The sequence below is a fragment of the Schistocerca nitens genome, chromosome 1, assembly GCF_023898315.1.
Source record: "Schistocerca nitens isolate TAMUIC-IGC-003100 chromosome 1, iqSchNite1.1, whole genome shotgun sequence".
In the NCBI taxonomy this organism is placed as follows: Eukaryota; Metazoa; Arthropoda; class Insecta; order Orthoptera; family Acrididae; genus Schistocerca; species Schistocerca nitens.
The window spans coordinates 25,574,945-25,600,643 of record NC_064614.1 but is presented as its reverse complement, the minus strand read 5'-3'; the positions used below and the strand labels follow the sequence as shown (position 1 = coordinate 25,600,643).

The following is a 25,699-nucleotide window of genomic DNA, read 5'->3' as shown; positions in this document are numbered from 1 at the left end:
GGATCAGTGGCTCGACTCACCGTTGACCTGCAGCTGTGCGGAGTGGTTTGCGCTGGCGGCGTTGTTGGAGGCGACGCAGGTGTAGGTGCCGCTGTGGCGAGAGGACAGCTTGCTGAAGAGCAGCACGCTCAGGAAGTCGCTCACCTGCTTCTCGCTCACCTGCACAGGTACACTCGGTCAGTTGTAACACACTCTGCGAGGCGGGACTACAGACAAGGGAGAGATCAGGGAAAGATAAAAAAGAATACGCTGCGTTCATTTTCATAAAAGTGTCGAACTGGAATGTCAACTGAATAGGCCAACTACTCGACCAGAATATTATTGCACTTGGCCTCCCGACGCTATTTCACGTGGACATGCTGAACTATTTGAGAGTATATGCACTACGGAGCTGAAAGCATTGAAATGATATACATTTTCGCTAGCCATTTTCGTTTGCCAATTTCGTTAGTCACCAATTTCCTTGTTTATTGTAACTTCATCGTGTGTTTCCGGTAACTGCCACTGGAGGACAAGCACAGTAATATCGTGTTCGGGTAGTACCTACCTTGACACACGATACACAAGAACCAATAACTCCATAGCGGATAACTTAGGCTTTCTATGATGTGAACCATGATATTCTTTTGCAAAATTTAAAGTACAGGGTGATTCAAAAAGAATACCACAACTTTAGGAATTTAAAACTCTGCAACGACAAAAGGCAGAGCTAAGCACTATCTGTCGGCGAATTAAGGGAGCTATAAAGTTTCATTTAGTTGTACATTTGTTCGCTTGAGGCGCTGTTGACTAGGCGTCAGCGTCAGTTGATGCTAAGATGGCGACCGCTCAACAGAAAGCTTTTTGTGTTATTGAGTACGGCAGAAGTGAATCGACGACAGTTGTTCAGCGTGCATTTCGAACGAAGTATGGTGTTAAACCTCCCGACAGGTGGTGTATTAAACGTTGGTATGAACAGTTTACAGAGAATGGGTGTTTGTGCAAAGGGAACGCATCCAGCAAGCATTTGTTCGCACCCCAGGAAAATCAACTCGCAGAGCTAGCAGAGAGCTGCAAATTCCACAATCAACTGTATGGAGAGTCCTACGAAAAAGGTTAGTTATGAAACCTTATCGTCTACCTGAACGTCAACTACCCGAGGCGATGGATCGGCCGCCAGGCAGCCCGTGACAGAGCACTTCATCACTGGCCTCCAAGAAGCCCTGATCTTACCCCCTGTGATTTTTTCTTATGGGGATATGTTAAGGATATGGTGTTTTGGCCACCTCTCCCAGCCACCATTGATGATTTGAAACGAGAAATAACAGCAGCTATCCAAACTGTTACGCCTGATATGCTACAGAGAGTGTGGAACGAGTTGGAGTATTGGGTTGATATTGCTCGTGTGTCTGGAGGGGGCCATATTGAACATCTCTGAACTTGTTTTTGAGTGAAAAAAACCTTTTTAGATACTCTTTGTAATTATGTACAACAGAAGGTTATATTATGTTTCTTTCATTAAATACACATTTTTAAAGTTGTGGTATTCTTTTTGAATCACCCTGTATTATGTACGAGGGGCGTTCAGTAAGTAATGTAACACACTTCTTTTTTTCCCCGACCAATTTCAGTTGAAAAAATGCGGAATTTTTTGTGGAACATTGGAATATTCCCGCTTCAGCTCTTATAGTTTCATGAAGTTCCGACAGGTGGCGGCGGCATAAGTAGCCTTCGAAATGGCGTCTGTAATGGGCGCGAGTTCCAAGCTGAGAGTTCCCATTGGTATCTTTTGGCGAAATATCAGAGCATCGTAGATATTAATAGGCGCTTGCAGAATCTCCACGAAGAGCGAGGAGTGAACAAAGGCAAAGGAGTCGTTGGGAGAGTCCTTTATCAGCGCAACAAGGTCACAGAAACCTGTCCGATCTCACGTGTGCCGGCCACCTGCACACACGTGTGACTCTTGCAATGGTAGAAGGTGCGGACGCCCTCACTACAGGCGACGGGCCGATCGTACTCAAACACCTCGCTGTACAACTGGACGTCGCTGCCAGCAGTGCTGATACACTCGCCCACTCAAAGGTGTGTGGCCGCCAGGTTCTTCACTGGCTAACAGAAGGCTATAAAGAGCAACGATGGACCATCAGTGCCGAGTTGCTTGCGCGTTACGAGGCTGATGGTGGAAATTTTTCTGTCGGACACCGTCACAGGCGACGAAACAAGGGTCCATCACTTCAACCCGGAAACAAAACGGCAGTCCATGTAGTGGCGCCTCACAACCTCTCTTCCACACCCTCAGGTGGTAGAGTCATGGCGATGGTCTTCTGCAGGGGCGGGCAAACGTTGCACGCGGCTCATGAGCGCGCAGCGCTGCACGTGTGCTGCTCACGTGCAGGCGTCGACTGGGACAGTGGCGACAGCCATCACGTTGCGGCAGTGTAGTAGTACCAGGCTAAACTGCTGACGTTGATGCGAAGCGACCACTAAGTAGTGAACGTTGTATTTCAAGAACCGGAAAATGCAGAGTGAAACAAGGAAACGGAGAAGTGGAGATTTGCTATCTTTTAAAATGTAATGGGAGAATCATTTTTTCTTTATGCAAAAACGTGAAAATTAGAAATGTTTAATATGTGGCAGTATTCTCGCTGGTCAGCGGAAGTCTAGTATTGAACGCCATTATAACAAATTTCACAAGGACGAGTACAATTTATTGTCGGCTTTTGAGCAGATGGGGAAAGTGATTGAGCTTAAGAACAGCGATCTGACGATACTAAATGAATCTGTAGTAGTTGCTGTGGTCAAGAGAGATCTGCAACTTTCTTTCGTCATGCTTCTCATCTAACTGATTTAACTTTTTATGGAGCACTGTTTTCAATTTTTCAGGACGACAACAATAATAGCCCAGCGGTACGTGCAAGTTATAAGATTGCGCTTAATATAGCGAGAGCTGGAAAACCATTTGCTGAATTAGTAAGTCTCGGTTAAGAGCAAACATCAGTGATGAAAATTTAAGTAACTGTTTGCGTCTGTCTGTATGTAGAAATTTTGTTCCACTCCACCTACATCTACATCTACATCTATACTCCGCGAGCCACCTTACGGTGTGTGGCGGAGGGTACTTATTGTACCACTATCTGATCCCCCCTTCCCTGTTCCATTCACGAATTGTGCGTGGGAAGAACGACTGCTTGTAAGTCTCCGTATTTGCTCTAATTTCTCGGATCTTTTCGTTGTGATCATTACGCGAGATATATGTGGGCGGTAGTAATATGTTGCCCATCTCTTCCCGGAATGTGCTCTCTCGTAATTTCGATAATAAACCTCTCCGTATTGCGTAACGCCTTTCTTGAAGTGTCCGCCACTGGAGCTTGTTCAGCATCTCCGTAACGCTCTCGCGCTGACTAAATGTCCCCATGACGAATCGCGCTGCTTTTCGCTGGATCATGTCTATCTCTTCTATTAATCCAACCTGGTAAGGGTCCCATACTGATGAGCAATACTCAAGAATCGGACGAACAAGCGTTTTGTAAGCTACTTCTTTCGTCGATGAGTCACATTTTCTTAGAATTCTTCCTATGAATCTCAACCTGGCGCCTGCTTTTCCCACTATTTGTTTTATGTGATCATTCCACTTCAGATCGCTCCGGATAGTAACTCCTAAGTATTTTACGGTCGTTACCGCTTCCAATGATTTACCACCTATGGCATAATCGTACTGGAATGGATTTCTGCCCCTATGTATGCGCATTATATTACATTTATCTACGTTTAGGGAAAGCTGCCAGCTGTCGCACCATTCATTAATCCTCTGCAGGTCTTCCTGGAGTACGTACGAGTCTTCTGATGTTGCTACTTTCTTGTAGACAACCGTGTCATCTGCAAATAGCCTCACGGAGCTACCGATGTTGTCAACTAAGTCATTTATGTATATTGTAAACAATAAAGGTCCTATCACGCTTCCTTGCGGTACTCCCGAAATTACCTCTACATCTGCAGATTTTGAACCGTTAAGAATGACATGTTGTGTTCTTTCTTCTAGGAAATCCTGAATCCAATCACAAACCTGGTCCGATATTCCGTAAGCTCGTATTTTTTTCACTAAACGTAAGTGCGGAACCGTATCAAATGCCTTCCTGAAGTCCAGGAATACGGCATCAATCTGCTCGCCAGTGTCTACGGCACTGTGAATTTCTTGGACAAATAGGGCGAGCTGAGTTTCACATGATCTCTGTTTGCGGAATCCATGTTGGTTATGATGAAGGAGATTTGTATTATCTAAGAACGTCATAATACGAGAACATAAAACATGTTCCATTATTCTACAACAGATTGACGTAAGCGAAATAGGCCTATAATTATTCGCATCTGATTTATGACCCTTCTTGAAAATGGGAACGACCTGCGCTTTCTTCCAGTCGCTAGGTACCTATGATAATTAAATAAAACGTATCGTAGGTAATACGTACTCTTTCAAACCACGATATCTTTCAAGCACTCCTACTAACCTTATTCCTTCTTTCAATAAAGCAAGCTAGGAAACAAAACGCATTACAGAGTAAGGAGCGGACAAAAGGCATGGTGGGGAGGGGAGATAAGCGGGTGGCCAGCTTGCCCCTGTGTGCACGCAGAACACCTGTTAACTGCACGCGTGCAAGTGCACCGCACACGTGCAGGATTCCTGCCCGCCCCTGGTCTTCTGGGACTCTGAAGCGGTTATTGTGTTTGGTGTCCTCCCTCGTGGTGCAACTATCAGCTCTGAACTATATAGCGCTACACTCAGGAAACTGAAGAAACGACTTTAGCGTATTCGTCGCCGCAAAAATGCAAACGAACTGGTCGTTCTCCATGACAAAGCATGTGCATACGTGAGACTAACAAGACTGCACTGGACTGTTCTTTCACATCCACCCTACAGCCTGGATCTCGCACGTTTGGACTTCAATCCGTAGGCCCAATGAAGGATGTACTCCATGGGAAGCGGTACGTAAATGATGAGGAGCCTATTGATGCAGCAAGATGTTGCCTCCAACGTCGACCAGTAGAGTGATAACATAAGGGCATACAGGCTATCCAAGTAAGGTGGGGTAAGGCCGCCGCACTGAACGGAGATTATGTTGAAAAATAGGGTTCTGTAGCCAAAATAGTGGGGAATAATATGGTCTACTGGAATTCTGAATAAAAGCAACTTTCTTTCAGAAAAATATGTGACGCATTACTTATTGAAAGCGCCTGTATTACCTTTGAAACAGCATGAAGGATGGTAATGTGATTGTTTTTATGAATTTGTAGCATGTCATTTTTGGGCTAAGGCTGGCCACTGCTATGAACACCAGCGCCGGATTTCCTGTTTCCAGGGACGGGGGCTGTTCTCCAAACTGGAGATAACAGGCCAGGTTTCCCGTAATCCGGCTAAATGTGTGGTGGTCACAGCCCACCCCGCTCTTTTCAATTTTTTGGTTCAGCAGTTACCTGACCTGTTTGATGTGACCCAGCACGACTTCCTCTTTTCTGCCAACCTCTTCATCTCGTACTGTAGCTGGTAAATTCTACTATAATGTTCCCTTACGTTGCAATGGAAGAGTTTCAATCATTGATATCTTTTATACACAGGACCGTGTTGCCAGCAGCAACACCACAAAAATCGTCAATGTGACTCCTCCCTTTTGTCTTACTAATTCGTATAATTTGAATTTTATTTTGGAGCAGAATCGTTCTACCGTTCGGAAGAAAACCTCACGATTGACGTCAAACGCTCGTATCATTCAAACAAAATCACAGCGAAATTCATCCATTCAAACTTTTTGCCAGAGATATAATTTCTTCAACTTTCATTTGCCATATTTCTTGAGTAATTGTTAATGTATTTTAACCGTTTCTTCAAAATGTCTCAAGGCATGATAACGCTGTCTCAGACGAGTACATGGGATCTCTGCGTCCTTTACAGTGATCGCTCAACATCCGACACGCCCCTTATATGTCCTACCAGGCCTCGTAACAACAACAAACACGAGCAACACTAATGCATTCTGCTGACCATTCTAGTTGTCACGGAAAGCCGCCACTCTAATCATTTACATACCCGCCGATGGTGTGTCTGTGTACAAAGAACATAGACATTTGACTATTTCTTCTGGGCGCTTCAATTTTTTGTCAGGCAATGTACACTTTTGTTGTCCTCAAAAATGTTCAACTTACAGAGGTAGGTTTTTCTCAGTAATCTTGGTAGTACAATCTGATACAGAATCTCTAATGCTGCGTTAGAGCCTCATCCCTTCTCTCTTTACTTCCATACTTGCCTTCTGTGCTTCGGAAAGTAAGGTTTTGAATTTAGATGAGAAAGTATGGCTGAATATTTGTGCACTGTACCTGTAGGGACTTTGGAATGGGGGCCTTGTCCTTGAGCCATGAGAACCGTATGGGCAGGTCCCCAGATGACACACCACAGCCGACCTGCGCCCTGGCTCCTTCCCGCAGGTTGGGTTGAAATGTAAAGGGAGCCACCACCGGCGGACCTGTAAAAGTAAAAGTGTTGTGAAACAGTACCGTGATAGAAATCTGTCAACGTGTTAACCTAGTTGCAGTTGTGATTAATACACGGAGTGTTTCAAAAAGATTCACAAAATTTTACAAGGCTACAAAAAAAAAAAAAAAAATGGTTCAAATGGCTCTGAGCACTATGAGACTCAACTGCTGTGGTCATAAGTCCCCTAGAACTTAGAACTACTTAAACCTAACTAACCTAAGGACATCACACACATCCATGCCCGAGGCAGGATTCGAACCTACGGCCGTAGCAGTCGCACGGTTCCGGACTGCGCGCCTAGAACCGCGAGACCACCGCGGCCGGCTACAAGACTACAGTTTCTATATGAACGAAGACAGAAATTTTGGGTGAATTTAAACTTGTACATCGAAAGTAGTTTATCTCGGCACCGTGTATCACAGAAGGGGCAAGGTTCTTAAATTTTAGTTTTTCATACTTCTAATTTGGTGAGTTGGAGAATGTATCGTGTCCCAAAGAACTAAATTTGACTGGAAATACGCAAAACATATTGAACCTCAGACAGTTGATAGATATGCAACGAATACTTGTAACGTCGATTACTTTGAATCCTAAATGGTAAGCATATTTTATTAGTATGTGCCAAGTTCATATTTTTATTTGATACACGTGAATATGAATGACATCTTTTTGACACAACTATGTGAAATTACGTACGTCTTATGATTTGTATCCATCGAATCAGCCATAAAGGATATCTTTATTCTATACTAATTGCTTTGAGCTATAGAAGATATGGGTCGCACCCTACACAGGAGAGCACCGAGCGGCCTACGACTCAGACGTAAGATAATTGAAGTCTCACTCCATAGAGTCAGCCGCTCGTGGTCTCGCGGTAGCGTTCTCACTTCCGGAGCACGGGGTCCCGGGTTTGATTCCCGGCGGAGTCAGGGATTTTCACCTGCCTCGAGATGACTGGGTGTTGTTGTGTCCTCTTTATCATCGTCATTCATCCCCATTATGGTCGGAGGAAGGCAACGGCAAACCAACTCCATTATGACCTTGCCTAGTACGGCGGTGCGGGTCAACCGCATCGTTCCCCCACGGTCTGTCAAGAAGCATGGGACTTGATTTCCACTTCATAGAGGATTCACACAATAAGGACTACGTTCCGCATTCGCCACACATCACACAAATACTTCCCAAGTGGATATCCATTCGTCAGACTTTGATACAAACAGGTGCACAGCTCCAATTAGCAGTAACTGCCTCATGTCAGTTAGGTAGCCAGTCAGTCAGTGCCACAGGACAGAACCTCAAGGCAGTACCTCAAAATACTGTTTCACGAGTCATTTATAGTCGCCTCCAAGAAGAGCCAAACTGGACATCATAAGAGGCCGTGCTGAAAATCAATGCTCCGAATTTTATATGTGAAAACTCTTTAAGCTTTCTAAATAGCACAAACGTTACTAACATTCTACATCTTTATTCTTCATATCTTAATATTTATTTCTCAACATAGTCATCCTGGTGACGAACACATTTCTCCCAACGAGAGGCGCGTCGTCACTGTGGAATGTTTGTCAGCCACAAGCTCACCTACCCTTGCACCGCTTCATCACTATCAAAGTGAAGTCGTCGAAGTTATTCTTTAAGTTTGGGAAACATTTGGAAATCACATGGGACCAAGTCTGGAATGTACGGAGGACGATCGATGTCAGTGAACCTAGCAGACGTCCAAGGGCTCGTGTGTGGCGTGGCATTATCATGCTGAAGGAGAGTTCTTGGAATTCGTGCCTCCAGTTTTCTGAGAGTCTCGCAGTACAACAACATGGTTACGTTGTATACCGCTATGGGAGACGCTACAATTCGGAGCCCTCTAGCGGCAGATGGTTGCAGTTTGTGTCAGCGAAGCAGGGAAGTCGATCGAGTAATATGCGTGACGTGTGATACCTCAGTCGATCTTGAGAACTGCATAAAATATTCAAAGCGTTGAAAGCGACGTTAGCCATCTTTCACTGTATTTAGGACCATACTACTGCTTAAAGACATATAAGTGCAAGTGAACATTGATCTATATATCCCACCACAGTGTTCATATTCCTGTTAAGCATTGTAAAACTTCTTTCAATAAATGATTGTACTGTATATTGTTGCTGATTCCCCCTCCCGGATGATGCCCTCTCTCCCTCCATTTATCCTTCCTATCAACTCTGATCCTCACTCCCCCTCCTTTCCTCTGTCCTTTCCCTGGGCTCCCTCTCCCCCCCCCCCCCCTTCCGTCCTGTTTTCTCCCCGCTAAACCTCTCCCTACCTCCCTTCTCCCCCCCCAGTCCTTTCGTATTCCCCTCCTCTGCCTCCCCCACTCCCTGTCGCGTCTGCCCTCCACCCCTCTTCTGGGTCCTCATCCTCCATCAGCTCCTTTCCCGGTTCCCCCCTTCGCTTTTACTCTCCTTTCCCCCCTTTTTTGTTTTCCCATCTTCTGTCCCGTCTCCCCCCACCTGCTCTCGACTGTGGTGTCACATTTGCCAACTTTTTAGTGCAGTGTTCCAGTGACTATTCAGTGTTGTTTGTCTTTCTCGTGTTGCGAACAGAAACCATGCTGTCGCTCGGTGTGAATTTTATGTCTTTTGCGAACAGAATCCAGACTGTCGCCGTGTTTTTTAATTGTCTATTGTTTTCCCTGTCTGCTTCGTATGTATTTTTCTTAGCATCCTCATCCCTCTGTTGTTGTTTTAAGTTCCACGATTTCTTTTCGCCTTGTTACTCTCTAAGTCTCCGATTTTATCGCCTGTTTTTTATTATTTGTTCTCTTGATCTTTGTCACAAAATCTGTCGGCTGAAGAGCGGCATACTAAGCTGCTGCCAGCCCGCCCCCTTCGGGGGGAATTGAAATTCAATAAAGGAAAAAAAAATTGTTGCTGACCTGTGTTGCCATTTCCTTCTCTCTACGGCTGTTGCGTAACCCTGTCTGACCCTCTTTACTACTCCTTATAGCTGTTGCTGTGTGTAAACAAGCCGCCTCATAATATAAATTAACAATCCGAAACAAATTACAATAGGAATCATTTATAAAATCCTTCTGGATAGTTAGAAAAGTAAGTGGCAAAAAAAAAGTTATGTTAAGTCTGTTCAAAGACAGGCTACAGGAAAGAAACTTGAGAAATACGCTTATTCAGTTGAGATAGCCCTCTGCAACATTTGTCCGCTTATAAAACTTCACATCTGACCATGTTAATCTATTTATTGTATTGTTTTCGTGAGTTCTATTATTTGATGTTGATAGGCATAATTAAAATTGAATGAAATGTATTTTCAGAGTTACTTTTATGGGCTGATTGATTTAAGTGTATTACAGACCAACATTCCACCTGATCAACATGGGAAACCTCCCAAAATATCCTGATGAAACTGGCCAGTAGAATCGACTTCTAACATTGTAGGACTGAACAAAGGCCGTTCTCGTCTCCATGGTTTGACACATTACCGAACAGCCATTGTACTAGGATTCGTAACTCTATGGCTGCTTGTCGTACTAACGTTACTTTTGATAGAGTTTGAGAAGGTTCCAGTTCATGAAGAGGACTTCTTTCCAACCTTGAAATTCACACTCTTTTTCTTTCTTCTCGACTGACACATTTGCGACCACAGATGAACACACCTACAGTGTTCTGCAGCGTCTACAACTACAGTTGTTCTGCTGTGTAAAACAGCAAGTGGACTCAGAAAACCGGCACGGGTGGTTTTTGTCGACAGTGAAATGGAAAACTATTATTGTGATTACGTTGCGGAGTAAGGAGGGGGCGTCTCTGTGGCAATTGGGGACAAGTTTCAGGCCGATATACTATACCCATGGTGATGATGTCTGCGAATGGCAACCAGAGCTCGTGTGCCAGGGTGTCAGATCGTCCTTATAACAGCTTTCAGTTGAAGACGACTTTCTTACGGGATATACTGAAGGGGAACTGCTATGATGGTTTTTCCACAGATAGAGCCATCAAGCTAAGTGGTATTAAGGGTAATTATGATAGTACGAAGAGTGATGAACTGCCTTCTCTCTCTAAGGTTGCCATTCATTTGCAGGGTTCCTGCCCATTGCTTTCAGTCAGAACAAAATAACAGACATTTCCACTGAAAAAAGGAGGCGTGTGATCACCTCCATACAATGGGATACTATAAAGTGACATGTGGCTTTCGAAAAAGTGTGTAGAGGCAAAATCGGGAGGTCAATAAACGAATTGATGAAATAGTAAGAACGTCTTGTGTGTTCAAAACGAAGTTTGAAATCTGCAGTAGTGGAACGTCATTACTTCAACCACGATAATTAGTAGACGAAGAATGTAACATCTATAGAAGGGAAGTCCTAGAAGCTGCTGAGATCTCTCAAAAAAGATAGTAATTTCAACAGAGATATCGGCTATGGGCTTCCAGCTTCGATCATTCTCGTCTTCCGGAATGTATGTAACCAGTGGGTAGGGCCAAATCTTCGACTTGTAAAGAAGATATTAGCAGAGGGACATAATGCGGCCTGTCAACCCGGGAGATCTGTCTTTCAATTACCTTAATCCATCTCAGTTTCAACTTCAGAGGTACTAGTCTAAGGTGGCGGTGTGTGGGCCGTTACTCACTGTCGACGGCCAGCGCCACTTCCCCCCGGGCGACGTCCCCCTGAGAGCCCCTCACTGTGCAGACGTAGACGCCCGCGTCGGCGGCCGGGTCGACGCGCAGGATGTGGAGGGCGGCGCCACCGTCGCGCAGCTCGCGCCGCAAGTCACTTGTCAGGGGGACTCCCCGGCGCTCCCAGGAGACGCCGCTGATTGGGTAGCCGGCGTACGGGCAGCGCAGCGTCACCTGCCCAGACTCCACGGCCCGCACCGGGCCCGGCAGGGGTCGCACGTAGGCAGGGCCTATGGGAGGAAAGCAGCACTCTCTGACGGAACATGAATGAACTAACTTCACCTCTATAATTTTAATGGTCACTTGTTTTCCGAATCTTAAGACTGTCTCATTCATTTGTACTCTTCATCCCTGGGTACCCCTAAATCTGGCGTCCTCAGTAATCTCTGTGGTATACTCCAAACTTTGTGTCACTCTACACTAAATTTTCTACACATCTTTCTCCGTTCTCATATCAGTTTATTAAGTCACTTGACTTATATTCTGGAGAACTGTAGTTCAATTACCTAAGGCTGTTTAGATTTAAGTTCACCATGATTTTCCTAAATCACGATATGGACAGTGCCTTTGAATATCTCAAAATATGGTTTAAATCAAACAATGGAAGATCCAGGATGGAATGTAACAATACGAGAGAAGGAAAGTTACTACTCACCACATAGCAGAGATGCTGAGTCGCTATAGGCACAATAAAAAGATTCACACAATCATAGCTTTCGGCCATTAAGGCCTTTGTCAGCAGTAGACACACATACACACACGCACACACACACTGACGCAAGCTCAACTTGCACACACGTGTGCAGTCTCAGAGTGCTGAAACTACACTGCAGTGTAATTTCAGCTCCCTGAGAGTGCAGACGTGTGTGCAAGTTGCGCCTGCGTGAGTGTGTGTGCGTGTGTGTATGTGTGTCCATTGCTGACAAAGGCCTTAATGGCCGAAAGCTATGATTGTGTGAATCTTTTTATTGTGCCTATCGCGACTCAGCATCTCCGCTGTATGGTGAGTAGAAACATCCCTTCTCTCGTATTGTGAAAATATGGTTTTTATTTCATACGATATATCCGAGCCTGTTCAGCTGATGTATATTTCTGCAAATTATTGACATTACAGGCCTAATTTTTATCAACATGGCTTCTGTTGCTCAAAACGTAGAACATAAAGTCAGAGACGAGGACTATTTCTCTTTTACAATTCACGCCAGGTGTAATTACTGACCGTAGATGTTAAGCCTGGCCTCGTACTGAACGGCGCCCATGGAGTTGGCAGCACTGCAGCTGTACAGGCCGCCATCTTGGACACGAACCGTCGAAATGTTTACATGACTGATGACATCGCCAGCCTGGTCAACATACTGACCAATTGTGTACCTGTAAACAACGGTGAAAACAATATTTGCATTGAGCCACGAAATGGCTTACAACTATGTATGCGCTACATGAGAAATCTGTAGGTGATTTGAACGACGTATGAAACGAGCCAATTTAGTCTCTACGTTCGTTTATACAGGATGAGGACGAATTTCGTTGACAGTTTTGGATATTGTTCAGGAACATTTGACGAGTATGTCGATATAAGGAACCTGTGAGCGTCAGTGGCTCTTTACAGGTGGCCATTTTTCGCAGGAAATGCATAAGAAATTGCAGTACTTGGCAAGAAAACACTTTTGCAGGCTGAACATGAATTTTATTTACACGTTTAGGTGCATTTCGCCTTTTATAACAACGCATCCTCAGCTGGTATCCTGGAGTATTAAACGATTTTTCGTTTTCACATGTTGATTTTTAGATGTGAAATACTTCATGCAAATATTTTACAATAAAATGAAAATGTATTTACAGTAAAAAGTCGAATTAATCACTTGACGGCCGGCCGCGGTAGTCTAGCGGTTCTAGGCGCTCAGTCAGGAACCGCGCGACTGCTACGGTCGCAGGTTCGAATCCTGCCTCGGGCATGGATGTGTGTGATGTCCTTAGGTTAGTTAGGTTTAAGTAGTTCTAAGTTCTAGGGGACTTATGACCACAGATGTTGAGTCCCATAGTGCTGAGAGCCATTTGAACCATTTTTTGAATCACTTGACGATCATGCAGTTTTTCCCCTACGCAAAACCGGTTGGAAGTCGCACTTTTCCCTGTAGAGTAATTTCGTAACGTATCATTAGTTCAATTGACTTTGTATCTACTGTTTCTGTAAGTGATGCCTTTCTTCGAATTTTTTGTTTTCGGTCAAATGTCTGAGCGGATTGTAAACAAGGCTCCCTAGAAATTACACGATGGATTATTGTCCACATTTTAATATACAAACGAAGAGTGGGAAATTAACAAATGAGATATCAAAATGACTAGCGTGAGGTCTAGTTCTGCAAAGAAAAAAATTAATTTCTTAAAAGTAATCAGGGTAATTAACAAAAATTTAATTATTGGTTTGAGAGAAAATTACAAGATGGATTTTTGACCCAATTTTCGCAGCTAAAGGAAGAGTAGGAAACAGGTAAATGGAATATCAGACTGACAAACATGAGGTCTAGTTTTGGAACAAGTGGTTAGATGCTAAACGTAATCTAGGTTATTGAGAAGTTAGTGATTTGAGGGAAAATTTTTGTCGGAATCTTCACAGCCAAACGAAGTGTGGGAAATTGACAGATGGGATATCAAATCGACCAAAGTGTAGCTTTGCAGAAAAGGGTTTAATTGCTTGAAAGTAATCAGAATAATCAAGAAAAATTATAGAGAAAATTGAAAAGTTTGGAAGGTAGGAGACGAGATACTGGCAGAAGTAAAGCTGTGAGTACCGGGCGTGAGTCGTGCTTCGGTAGCTCAGATGGTAGAGCACTTGCCCGCGAAAGGCAAAGGTCCCGAGTTCGAGTCCCGGTCGGGCACACGGTTTTAATCTGCCAGGAAGTTTCAAAATTGAAATGTCAAAAAGTTCATCTCTTCAAAGCGCATAAAATGTTACATTGGTGTGATATTTAACTGTCAATAAAAATTATAAATTAAAAGAATGAATTGATTTGTCTGAAAGTAAGAAATAAAATAGATTACAGAAATATGTGACGTGCCTTTGAATGCTGCTCGAACCCATGTACAGTAAACGAAGTACCGATAGAGAATTTAAATTTCAATGTTTAACTTGGAATTTTAGACAGTATGGGAAGCAGTAGTGTTACATTTTAATTAGTGGTATTTATTTTGCTTTTAAAATTATTTCCGACATTTACTGAGTCAGAGACTCCGTATTACATCCTGTCTTATAGTTTCATCTGTGTATACTTATCGAGGTATCTGCTGACGTACAACCCCTGTTTAATTTCGATAGTCATTTTTTATGTCTAATTCTTTTGGCTAGCGTCCGCTGGTTTTTCTTCTGTTCTGTTCCCGCTCTGATTAGGTACGGACGCATTGTCATGATTGTCTGTATGAATCTATGTTAAAATGTACCTTAAGTGCTTATAATACTGTCAAAGTTAACTTTACTATGATTTTCATTTCTAAATTTCTACCCTCTGTGTCATCTTGTTATTAACATTTTATGATTTATGTTTTTCAGGCGATCACGGCTGGAAAAGAGGCGAAGACGACCCATTATTAGTGGACGTATATGGCCGAACACATCTCGTGTTTAGTCATTAATTTAAAACCGCGTATATCGCTCCACGTCCCTGAGATCGGTGCGCCGATAATTTAATTTGCATCTTGCCGCAGTTTTCACGCGATTGACACGAAGTATGATTCGGCCCGCCGTTCACTAACAGTGACGTAGTTGTGCGACCTACACCAGTCGGACACAGGCCCTGCTTCGTTCAAATTATTGATGGTGGTCCATGTTTTATTTTTTAATTTATACTAGCCGCTTCACGCCGAACTCGGCACGGAGCGTTGCAGTTTCATCGCGCTGCGCCGTCCGTATTGCGGGCGACAATGCGGGCACGACCGCCATCTAATGGCACTTTCCTCCTCCTTTATTAATTTGGAATGCAAATTTACATTTTTGATTTCCCTTTAAGGCTAGGAAACGTGTCAAAGCGTTGCACCTGGAGGGTAGTATACGTAGAAACACATGGTGTTTCCTGGTCAGTATTTCAATCTAGTGATCTACACTCCTGGAAATTGAAATAAGAACACCATGAATATATTGTCCCAGGAAGGGGAAACTTTATTGACACATTCCTGGGGTCAGATACATCACATGATCACACCGACAGAACCACAGGCACATAGCACAGGCAACAGAGCATGCACAATGTCGGCACTAGTACAGTGTATATCCACCTTTCGCAGCAATGCAGGCTGCTATTCTCCCATGGAGACGATCGTAGAGATGCTGGATGTAGTCCTGTGGAACGGCTTGCCATGCCATTTCCACCTGGCGCCTCAGTTGGACCAGCGTTCATGCTGGACGTGCAGACCGCGTGAGACGACGCTTCATCCAGTCCCAAACATGCTCAATGGGGGACAGATCCGGAGATCTTGCTGGCCAGGGTAGTTGACTTACACCTTCTAGGGCACGTTGGGTGGCACGGGATACATGCGAACGTGCATTGTCCTGTTGGAACAGCAAGTTCCCTTGCCGGTCTAGGAATGGTAGAACGATGGGTTTGATGACGGTTTGGATGTACCGTGCACTATTCAGTGTCCCCTCGACGATCACCAGTGGTGTACGGCCAGTGTAGGAGATCGCTCCCCACACCATGATGCCGGGTGTTGGCCCTGTGTGCCTCGGTCGTATGCAGTCCTGATTGTGGCGCTCACCTGCACGGCGCCAAACACGCATACGACCATCATTGGCACCAAGGCAGAAGCGACTCTCATCGCTGAAGACGACACGTCTCCATTCGTCCCTCCATTCACGCCTGTCGCGACACCACTGGAGGCGGGCTGCACGATGTTGGGGCGTGAGCGGAAGACGGCCTAACGGTGTGCGGGACCGTAGCCCAGCTTCATGGAGACGGTTGCGAATGGTCCTCGCCGATACCCCAGGAGCAACAGTGTCCCTAATTTGCTGGGAAGTGGCGGTGCGGTCCCCTACGGCACTGCGTAGGATCCTACGGTCTTGGCATGCATCCGTGCGTCGCTGCGGTCCGGTCCCAGGTCGACGGGCACGTGCACCTTCTGCCGACCACTGGCGACAACATCGATGTACTGTGGAGACCTCACGCCCCACGTGTTGAGCAATTCGGCGGTACGTCGACCCGGCCTCCCGCATGCCCACTATACGCCCTCGCTCAAAGTCCGTCAACTGCACATACGGTTCACGTCCACGCTGTCGCGGCATGCTACCAGTGTTAAAGACTGCGATGGAGCTCCGTATGCCACGGCAAACTGGCTGACACTGACGGCGGCGGTGCACAAATGCTGCGCAGCTAGCGCCATTCGACGGCCAACACCGCGGTTCCTGGTGTGTCCGCTGTGCCGTGCGTGTGATCATTGCTTGTACAGCCCTCTCGCAGTGTCCGGAGCAAGTATGGTGGGTCTGACACACCGGTGTCAATGTGATGTTTTTTCCATTTCCAGGAGTGTATTTCAGAATAACATGAAGGGTCGTGCACTAAAGACTGCCATAAGCAGTAGTCTGTATTTTCTGCTCGTTTTATTTTTACGAGACGTGAGGTTGTATTTTGTGCAGCTTTTGTATATATAAAGAGTTATAACGGGTTCTACAAGTTTAAGCGCTCTTTAATTTACTAAAGATATTTCGAGGACATTCTTAATTGTTCAGTTACACAGTTTTATGATAAGTAAAGTTCTGTTTTTGGAACTAGTTGCATAAAGTGTGGACGTTTAAACCATACATCTTGCACCTCGAAACAGAAGATTTTTTTTTTACAATGGAATACGCGATATTTGTTAATGAACTTGAATGTCTTGTCTCGAAAATGAAAATTTGTATTAGTTGCTAATAAATTCTATTTCAAAATGTTTTAACGAAGGTCGTTTAGTAAGTCGGCCAGTTTTGATTGAAAAGATTCGCTATTTTTTGTGAGACATCGTTGGATATTCCCGCTCCATCTTATATAGTTTCATGAAGCTCCGATAGGTGGTGACGCTATATTTAGACTTCAAAATGGCGTTTTATTGGAGGTGCGTTGCAACCAGAGTTCGTTTTGGAGGAATATCAGAGCACTGCAGGGGCCTGCGGAATGTCTACGGTGACCTGATACTGAACGAAAGCACGATGAGTCGTTGGCGAGGCATCTGTCATCATCGCTACAAGGTCGTGCAAAACCTGGTCTCACGCATGCCGGCCTGCAGGAGAGCTTCTGTAGAGTTTGGAAGGTAGGAGACGAGGTACTGGCAGAAGTAAAGCTGTGAGGACCGCGCGTGAGTCGTGCTTGGGTAGCTCAGATGGTAGAGCACTTGCCCGCGAAAGGCAAAGTTCGAGTCTCGGTCCAGCACAAAGTTTTAATCTGCCAGGAAGTTTCAACTGCATATGTCAATGATGTATAACATAAAGCAATGGTCGTATGACACTCCCCTATGGCACACTACATTCGCCATTGTTTGTAGATGGATAACTATCCAAAATATTGCTCTGTGTATAATTCTACTCTGATGGACACTAGGTAGTACACTAGTGCCTGCAGATGAGTGACCATTCAAGATACTGCACTGTATCAACTATACGACTCTCCCGTGAGGCACACCATATTAAGCCAATGCCTGTAGAGGAGTATCTACCCAAGACAGTGTGCTACATCAGTGGTTGCAATCAACTTCGGTGAGGCACATGTAGATACATGTAGATTTATACCATGCAAACCACTGTGAAGTCCATGACAGAGGGCACTTTTCATTAAACCAATTATTACGACTTTTTCCCGTTCCATTCACTTATGGAACATGGAGGTAATGACATTGTAACCGGTTCTGTGCTCGCTGTAATTAAGATAGTATTGTCCTTACGATTTCTGCGGGAACAATGTGTAGCGTGTTGGTCGTATTTTCCTAGAGTCATTATTTAAAGCCGGTTCGTGAAACTCTGTAAGTAGTCTTTCTCAGAATACTTTGAGTCCGTCTTGATGTGTTTGCCAATTCAGTTTCTTCAGCTTCTGTGTGACACTCTCCAACATGTAAAACAAACCTTTGGCCATTTTTGCTGCCCGTTTCTGTATACATTGAATATCAGCTGCTAGTTCTATTTGGTATGTCTCCCGAATACCTGAGCAATATTCCAGGATGAATCGCGAGAGAGATATGGAAGCAATTTTCTTTGTAGGGCTATTGCATTTCCCTAGTATTCTACAAAAATGCGAAATCTGTCACCTACATTAACCACTGGGCCTATGCGATCGTTCCTTTAACGTACCTAGAAAATGTTAAACTCGGGTATTCGTAAGAGATGACAGATTCCATATTGTTCATGTTGTTAGTTAGTTTCATGTTCGATAAATCATTAGAACGATTCTTTATCGAAATATCTGGGACTAGTCAGTTTACAGAATGTCTGTACATGATTAGTATTAACATTAATGAACACATTATCACTTTATTTCCACTTACGCAACTACATTTAAAAAACATTTTTTATTGTTTTTTTACTGGCTACCAGTTTTTAAGTAGAAATTCATCAATAGAATATGAGTTGTCCCAGATAAATTATTTTGAATTAGATTTGAAAGTTGTTTCACTACCTGTCAGACATTTTATGTTATTGTGCATACGATCAAAAAATTTTATTTCTGCATGTCGAACTCGTCCGTGAGACACTGACAATTTTAACAACGCGTAATAAAGATAGTTCTTCTCTCTAGTGTTGTAGGTATGTACATCACTGTTCATGGATTATTCATGACGAATTTAACTAGTGAAAATATGTGTTACGGCATCGCACTTACAGTGCCTAGCTCTTTGAACAGGTACCTACATAACATCTGTGGGTGAACACCACACATTATTCTTACTGTTTGCTTTTATGCAATCAATATTCTTTCTGAGTGATGAGTCAACCAAGAAATTTATTCGTACAACATTACTGAGTGGAAATTTGCAAATATGTCAAGAGTTAGATACTTTAGTTAGCAATTACAGAACAGAAGTAGCAGAACTTAATTGTTTGAGAAACTCAGTACTATGTTTCCTCCACTTCAAGTTTTCATCAATATGTACACCCAAAAATTTGGAGCATTGTACCCTACTGACTCACTCCTGCTCATGTGCTGCATCAATTGTTGGTATGACTCTTTGTTGTACAGAACTGAATGTAATGTGTGTGTGTTTTTTTTAATTTAAGAAGAGTTCAATCTCAAATAACTGCTTAATAACTATTTGGAAAATATCATTTATTGACCCTTCTGTTGCTTTCTCTCTAATGGGTTTTGTTATGGTATTAGTATCGTCAGCAAAAAGTACCAATTTTGCTTGTTGAATGTTAAGTGGAATGTCATTCAGATAATAAGGAATATACGTGGACCCAAAATTGAACCCTGTAGGACTCCCTTTGTGCTTTTACCCCAGGCACTACAATTTTCTACCTTTCCGATATTGTCTGAACCATTTAGCCCAACCTCTCGCATTCTGTTTTAAAAACATGAGTGAAACCAGCTCTGTTTAATGCCATTAATTCCATAAAACTTGAATTTTTCCAAGAGAATATCATGATCAACACAATCGAAGGCCTTGGAAAGATCGATCGCAAAAAATACCAGCTGGCGATATATTGTTACTTAAGGCTTGTACTGTTTGATGAGTCAATTTATACACAGAATTCTCAGTCTAGCAACCTTTCTGGATTCCAAACTGTGATATGCTACGTGAATTGTTTCACCTTAAGTGCTCGACTACTCTTGAGTACATTACTTTTTAGAATACTTGGGAAACAGGTATCAGTAAAGAAACCGGACGATAACTATTTAAGTCTGTCTTGTCTCCTTTATTATGAAGTGGTTTAATAACTGCATATTTTAATCTGCATGGAAAAAATTTTCTGTACCAGTGTTGCATTGCATATATTATTAAGGGCGTTACTTACTAAGTTGGAACAACCTTTCAGAATTCTGCTTGAAATACCATCAACCCCATAAGAGCCTTTCGTTTTTTATAATTTTTGTAATTGTGTTAATTACGGTGAAGGATGTTGGTACTTCTTCTGGATGCTTAACGTTTTGTGGAAAGACTTTTTTAATATAATCTCTTGCTTCGTCAACTGAATTATTTGTTTGTTACTACGTTTAGAAAGCGGTTGTTAATTGTACTTGCAACCTGTGAATTGTCAATCAAAACATAATCTTTTAGTCTAGCTGTTATGGAATCTTGTACACAGACTGACTGCCATGTCTCCCGTTTGGCAATGTACCAAAAGTTTTAATCTTATTATCTGCATTATTTATTTCTGTCAGGACAAGTATACTACTTCTGAACATTTTAATGACTTTCCTCAAAATAGGGGAGTATTTTTTGTAATATGGAAGTAATGTCGGATCTTAACTTACATAAATTTCCCTCTTTATCTTACATGAGATTTAGTTAACCACTGTATTTTTTACAGATTTTTCGATAATTTTTAGGAAAGCAACTTGAAAATATTGACACACACTTACTGTGGAATAAACTGAATCTGACAGTAGTATCTCTTTCTACATACAGGGTGAACATTAATAAAACCGGCAAGCTGCAGGGACGGATTTCTGATGGGAAATGGAAAAAAAAGGATCGTATCAATATCTATCTGGACATGCATCGTTGTCACAGTAGATGGCGCTGGCGAATGACAGTTCCTCTGATCACGTGGCATGCGTTGCTTGTGTGTTGCAGGCTGTGTGAGTAATGCAGCGTGCTATAAGCAGCAGAATCGTCCGGTGTTCATGTCGGGAACAACTCGAGATGGTGTTTGTGTACGGCCAAGCAGATGGAAATGGTCGAGAGGCAGCACGGATGTACCAAAACAAGTTCTCTCACAGACACCAATCACATCATCCAACATTTTAAGTCCCTTTTGGGCGTTTGTGTCACCATGGATCCTTTCGGACAGACGTAATGCAGGGAGGAGGTGGAATGTGCGTACACCAGATTTGGAGGACCGGGTTCTACAGGATATTCCGACGAACCCTAGTACTAGCTCCAGGCAAGTGGCCCGGCAACATGGTGCAAGAAGAAGTATGATTATGAATCCTGCATCACAACCGCTACTATTCCTATCACCTACACTTCCATGGCGGCCACTCTGAACATCTGTTACGACGTGGATGCGATGCAGCTCTGTAATGTGTTCCGGGACGATTTGTTGTCGTTGCGCGCATACCGTCCATTTTCGGACCCATGTTCTGAGGACCTTTTTTCCTCCATTTCCAGTCAGGAACCTGTCCCTGCAGTTTTTTCGATTTTATTAATGTTCACCCTCTATATCGCATCCCGTACCACCCGTTTTAGCTTACTCTTAAATCATTGCATCCTATTCTCAGCAATAAGCCTCACTGCTTTGCATAAATATGCCTCCAGGCTGTAAGGTGTCATAACTGTGTATCGTGATCACATAGTCCATTAGCAATTGGGTACACATTAATTGTTTCAGCCCCAGCAGTTTCTCTAAAAAGTTATCAATCACTGTACTGCTATTTTAGTGCACATGAATAGGAAAATCGACTACTGAAGCTCTCCCGACCGCCACGGTTCCCCAGCCCCAGTGCTTTAGGTGCCAGGACGAGGGCCATGTCGCCAAGTATTGCCGCAATGCGGCTGCGGTGAGTGAAGTGCTCCGGCGAGCACGACAGCCGCGTCTGCGACCGCGGCAGCAACGTTCTGCCGACTTGTGTCCGATGTGGCGGCCCGCACGTCGCCAGCTGGCGCGGCTGCCCGGCTTTCTCGAGCCGCACCGACGCAGCGGAAGAAGAGAAGACGACGTCTGAAACAGCGTAGGGCGCAGAACAGCCCGGTCCAGCTAAGGGACAGCGCTGAAACAGCTCCACCTGCCAGGAGCGGGGATGACCGCCTAGGAGGCTGGCGGTCGGATGCAGCTCGCGCCCCTGAGAAGAACCGTGGCCTCGAACTCGGCACCGCCGTGAAGGAGGCCACTGCAGCCCTCAAAGCCGTCATGGCGGCAGAGAGGGCTGCCTTCGCAGCCGCCGTAGCCGCAGAGAAGGAAGAGGCCTCGAGGCAACTGCGTGCAGTCTTCGCCCGAGGCCTCCGTGCAGCAGAACCCGCGAACACTCCTGCGACCTCGCACAAGGACGTTCGCGTGCCTGTCCCGGCGGCCGCCGCAGCAGCACCGCAGGTGAAAGGTGCACAGAAGACAACCGCCGCCCCAGCGGTATCGACGGTGACGCCGACCGCCGTGGGGGCGGCCCCCGCAAGGGACCGAGAAGACAATAAGGCAGCCATCATCGCGCAAGCGCGAGCGAACGGCGTACATTTCACCGACGCTGATGCGGCGCAGCTCGCCGAGCAAACAGAGCTGCTCGAGACTCAAATGCGGCAGAGCTGCGCCGTGCAGTAGAGGAGGACGACTACCGGCGGCGGGCTGCCGCTGTTCAGCAGTTATTTGTTCGGACTGAAGCTGTGCCAAGTCACTGACGACACGGTGCAGCAGAGGGCGTAATGGCAACGCATGCGTTGCCGCGCTGAATTCCTTTGTTACAGGGACGAAGCCACTGCATCAGGCCCAGGAGAATCCACACGAGCCCAGCTGCAGCAGCCGGACCGACCCAGCTATAACGGGCACGCAGCGACATAGGTAACGATGCACGATACCTCACACTAACATAACCTCACTTCGCATGCACTGTCGCAGCTAGCAAGCCGCTACTGCCCTCCCTACCCTTCCTATTGTGGCAGGGTTTCTTTTCCCTTGGCGCTTGCCTTGGCACTTTTTCTCCTGTGCCCTTACAACCGCTACCCTCCGATCGCTTTCGTCCACTTCTATCTCCTGATGGACCACGTAAATGAGTAATCTTACCCAGACGCATGGATAACATCACAGCCCGCATCCTGTAACTCCTGATTCAAAAACTAACATGTTGTACGGAGGTGACAGTAGAACTTTTGGTTTGGTCACCATGTCGGTGTGGGCCTGGAGGGGCCCCATCCTTAAATAAAAAATACAGAAGTTAGATTGAAGCACCCAAATAATAATTCTAGTTCATTTCTCCTTCCGTATCTTTTAAGAAATGTAGGTTGAAATCAGCACAAACTACTAACTGTTTCTTCTTGTCTTACAGGTAACTCAACAATGCATGTAGATTTGTGAAACCTGAAAGTTTTCTAGAGGGGATTTGTAGACTGTTGTAATTAACAAGAAGTATTCAGCAGTAACAACTCACAAGCAGGTGCTTCTAAGTTCTGATAAACGCAAAAACTATTTGTTTCAATATTTTTGACTGTGTTCAACCTTCACATATGATGCAACTCCTCCTTTTTACATGTTAACTCTACACGAAAATGATGCAAGTCTATAACTCCCATGCCTGTGGTTACATGGCAGAGACGCACAGAGCATCCATCCCTTCAGAATTTTCCACATCTTCTAGGCCTACAATAAGCTCATCTATCGTGTTTTTCAACCTTCTAATGTTCTGTTGAAACAAACTGATTTTATTCTTCTAGAAACTGTTATAGTCTTGTACTGCTCTAGTTTATTTCAATACTCTGTCTGTAACCTGACTCTAACCTAAGAAATGGCCGCTTTAATTCCAGTCATCAGAGGGATTCTGTCTGTTTTGCTTATGGCCCCCCTTACACTTTCAGCAAGGTGCTGAGCTAATCTCTCTTTCTCCCTCCAATTTAGGTCCAGGCCATGATTAGTGTACGACTATCTCCCAACCGCAGCAATAGGCACGGCACAGATACGAGACTTCGTTTCACTTAAAAGCAACTCGCTCAGATCTTGTTCACACGGATAACAGCCATGTTAACCCAAGGCTTGTCATGTCGTTACATAACATCGACAAAACCCACACGACGAAGTGCTGTTGTTGCTTTCTATTTTCTCCAGGTCACCTTCAGTGCTAGTATTATAAGCTGCTAGCCAGGCGCCCGCCGGAGTTGGCCGAACGGTTCTAGGTGCTTCAGTCTGGAACCGCGCGACCGCTACGGTCGCAGGCTCGAATCCTGCCTCGGGCATGGGTGTGTGTGATGTCCTTAGGATAAATGTGATTTGAGACTTTCTCGGCGTATTCCATTCGTGAAATCTTCTCGGGTGATCAGCCAAGTAAAGGCGTCGTCTTCTCGCAACCCTTCGAAACGTTGCGAGAAGACGACGCCTTTACTCGGCTGATCACCCGAGAAGATTTCACGTCCTGAGGATAGTTAGGTTTAAGTAGTTGTAAGTTCTAGGGGAATGATGACCTCCGATATTAAGTCCCATAGTGCTCAGAGCCATTTTAACTATTTGAGCCATTTGCTAGCCAGGCTGTTTCCGGCTCCTCCTACAATAACTACCTTGTCGTCGCCATCAAAATCTCTACAAAAGGTCATAATGTTTTCTGTCACCTGGCTGAGCTTGGCGCTAGGTTTCACTATGCTTGTGACCTGGTACTCTACGTGTAGCTTTTCATGTAGCAATTTGTCTTCACCTTTCCCGTGACTGCTCACTAGTAGCAAGACTCATTTCTTTCTACCTGACTTTTCTATCGACCTAGCCTTAAAGTTGTTCATACGAGTCTGCTGCACCCTGTTAAGCTCAAACTGTGGTGTCACCGCCAGACACCACACTTGCTAGGTGGTAGCCTTTAAATCGGCCGCGGTCCGTTAGTATACGTCGGACCCGCGTGTCGCCACTATCAGTGATTGCAGGCCGAGCGCCGCCACACGGCAGGTCTAGTCTAGAGAGACTCCCTAGCACTCGCCCCAGTTGTACAGCCGACTTTGCTAGCGATGGTTCACTGTCTACATACGCTCTCATTCGCCGAGACGACAGTTTAGCATAGCCTTCAGCTACGTCATTTGCTACGATCTAGCAAGGCGCCATATTCAGTTACTATAATTACTTCAAGAATGTATTCTGAACAGATAATGTTGTGAATCATGTACCGTCAAGAGCGACGTTCATCATTAATGGATTAAAGTTAAGTATCAAACTAATTACGTCCGCTTTCTGAATTCTAATTCCTTGTCATGTTCCAGACCTCACGTCAGTATAGTCCTTCCCTCCTCATGCGAGCCTGCGTGAGCTAAAACGCGTGCATTTCGGCCTCCCTTCGTAACACGGTGTTGGCTCTTATGCCAACACAACACAAACATTGGTTGAGGCTCTTCCCCTACGTCAGTTAACAAGTCAAATTGACTGATAACCGGGATATGAAACGTGACTTCTGAGGTTTTCTCGTTTTGCCTTTTACTTGTCACCTCCTCCCAGCTCTCAGTGTCTCTTTCCTCTTCGATCTGTCTAATTCAAAATATGCCATTTGCAATTCCACCTGGAGGGCACCAATCTTTTTTCCCCGTCCCAAGATTTTGTTCTCTAGATTACATAATCTGCACCTCCATGAAAGAGCCATACCAAACACTTGTTTAGCTTCCCAGCTGCACTCTCCCCAATTAAACACCAACCCACAGTCCTGACATGTTTCTCCCATACCAATTTAACTTCGGCAACATGCACATTTGTCACACATG

General features: G+C 44.6%; 1 protein-coding gene across 1 annotated transcript in view; it reads right to left on the bottom strand.

Moving 5' to 3' along the window:
* Positions 1–25,699, bottom strand: part of LOC126257285 (Down syndrome cell adhesion molecule-like protein Dscam2) — a 587,314-nt gene that overhangs the window by 232,855 nt on the left and 328,760 nt on the right. The window contains exons 9-12 of the mRNA XM_049955551.1: positions 12,378–12,529; positions 11,110–11,388; positions 6,346–6,491; positions 21–159 (exon numbers count right to left, since the gene is read on the bottom strand). Of these exons, the coding sequence (XP_049811508.1) occupies positions 21–159; positions 6,346–6,491; positions 11,110–11,388; positions 12,378–12,529 (716 nt within the window). The remainder of the gene's footprint in view (positions 1–20; positions 160–6,345; positions 6,492–11,109; positions 11,389–12,377; positions 12,530–25,699) is intronic.